The following is a 2,330-nucleotide window of genomic DNA, read 5'->3' on the forward strand; positions in this document are numbered from 1 at the left end:
GAGGCAGGAATCCAACAGAATCCTAGAGGAGAACATAGGCAGTAACCTCTTCGATATCAGCCACAGCAACTTCTTTCAATATATGCCTCCAGAGGCAAAGGAAACAAAAGCGAAAATGAACTTTTGGGACTTCATCAAGATCAAAAGCTTCTGCACAGCAAAGGAAACAGTCAACAAAACAAAGAGGCAACCCATGGAATGGGAGAAGATATTTGCAAATAACAGTACAGACAAAAGGTTGATATCCAGGATCTATAAAGAACTCCTCATACTCAACACACACAAAACAGATAATCACATAAAAAAAAATGGGCAGAAGATATGAACAGACACTTCTCCAATGAAGACATACAAATAGCTATCAGACACATGAAAAAATGTTCATCGTCACTAGCCCTCAGGGAGATTCAAATTAAAACCACATTGAGATACCACCTTACATCAGTTAGAATGGCCAAAATTAGCAAGACACGAAACAACATGTGTTGGAGAGGATGTGGAGAAAGGGGAACCCTCTTACAATGTTGGTGGGAATGCAAGTTGGTGCAGCCACTTTGGAAAACAGTGTGGAGATTCCTTAAGAAATTAAAAATAGAGCTTCCCTATGACCCTGCAATTGCACTCCTGGGTATTTACCCCAAAGATACAGATGTAGTGAAAAGAAGGGCCAGCTGTACCCCAATGTTTATAGCAGCATGGCCATGGTCGCCAAACTGTGGAAAGAACCAAGATGCCCTTCAATGGACGTATGGATATGGAAGATGAGGTCCATAAACACTATGGAGTATTATGCCTCCATCAGAAAGGATGAATACCCAACTTTTGTAGCAACATGGACGGGACTGGAAGAGAGTATGCTGAGTGAAATAAGTCAAGCAGATAGAGTCAATTATCATATGATTTCACTTATTTGTGGAGCATAACAAATAGCATGGAGGACAAGGGGAGATGGAGAGGAGAAGGGAGTTGAGGGAAATTGAAAGGGGAGGTGAACCATGAGAGACTAGGGACTCTGAAAAACAATCTGAGGGGTCTGAAGGGGCAGGGGGTGGGAGGTTGGGGGAACCAGGTGGTGGGTATTAGAGAGGGCACAGATTGCATTGAGCACTGGGTGTGGTGCAAAAACAACGAATACTGTTACACTGAAAAGAAATTTTTAAAAAAAAGAGAGTATAAATAAAAAAAAAATAAAAAGAGATGACGATGGAACATGATGCTTAATACTAAAATGAAACAGGATAGTACAAGAAAACAAAACAAACCTTTATCAAATTAAATCCAATAGTACATGAATAAGTTAAAACATAATAGCCAAATGGGTTTTATACCAGAGATGCAGGGTTGGCTTAACATTCAATAATCAATCCCTGTAATTCACTATATTATAAGACTGAAACAAACAAAAAAGTTCATCCCAATAGATGCTAAAAAGCATTTGTTAAGATCCTACATCTATCCATTCATTTAAAAAAAATTCTTAGAAAGCCAAGAGGAGAATGAAACTACCTCAACCTGACAAAAGGCATCTATTTGGCAAATAATGTAAATAATGTAAATAATTTAAGGTCAGGGATGAGGCAAGGATGTCCACTCTCACTGTTTTTAGTTAACATTTTCTTAGAGGTCCTAGTCATAGGCATGTAAAATAGATAAGGCATATAGATTGGAAATGAAGAAGTAAAATGCTCTAAGACTATAGGATAGAGATCAATATAAAAATATAACAGGCAAATGGGAGGACATAATTAAGCACTTACCACTTTTATAATGAAAAACTAAAATGTGAAGCAATGTGAAGCAATATTCAAACTATTATAATAAGACCCTCCAAAGAATTAATCATTAGAAAATTATGATAAATTCATAACTTAATATATTTTATTTGGCTATTTCATCTCACAGTTAACAATAAACTTACTTACCAGCCGTTATACGTGTCTGACTCTTTTTAATCCTGTCCTTTACAGATGTTGAAGGTGCTTTCTTAGTACCATGAATGGTTGTTGTTGTGAGCTCTTTTAGATTCCAGTGAGTCCAAAACCCTTTTTGAGGTTTTAAACCTGTTAATATAAAATGTAATTTAGTCAGGAAATTAGCATTTGAAAATATCTTTTAATTTCTCAAAGCATTTTTGAGTATTACATGTTTCAGCCTCACAATAATCCTGTGGAAATTGTCAGTCTCAAGTTTCATATGAGAGAAAGTCTATAAGAAATATTAATGTCTTTTTTTCCCCTGTTTATAAACATATATTTTGAATCACCAGGTTTACACACTTCACAGCACTCACCAAAGCACATACCCTCGCAAATGCCCATAATCCCACCCCC

The 2,330-nt window shown here is 36.6% G+C and overlaps 1 protein-coding gene across 3 annotated transcripts in view; it reads right to left on the reverse strand.

Moving 5' to 3' along the window:
* Positions 1-1,898: 1,898 nt before the first annotated feature.
* The window catches only part of FAM227B (family with sequence similarity 227 member B), a 42,327-nt gene continuing 41,895 nt past the window's right edge, over positions 1,899-2,330 (reverse strand). For all 3 annotated transcript variants that reach the window (XM_059372794.1, XM_059372793.1, XM_059372795.1), the window contains one exon: positions 1,899-2,060. In XM_059372794.1, the coding sequence (XP_059228777.1) occupies positions 1,915-2,060 (146 nt within the window). In that variant the 3' untranslated portion in view covers positions 1,899-1,914. The remainder of the gene's footprint in view (positions 2,061-2,330) is intronic.

Source organism: Mustela nigripes, chromosome 13 (genome assembly GCF_022355385.1).
Source record: "Mustela nigripes isolate SB6536 chromosome 13, MUSNIG.SB6536, whole genome shotgun sequence".
NCBI classification, from domain to species: domain Eukaryota; kingdom Metazoa; phylum Chordata; class Mammalia; order Carnivora; family Mustelidae; genus Mustela; species Mustela nigripes.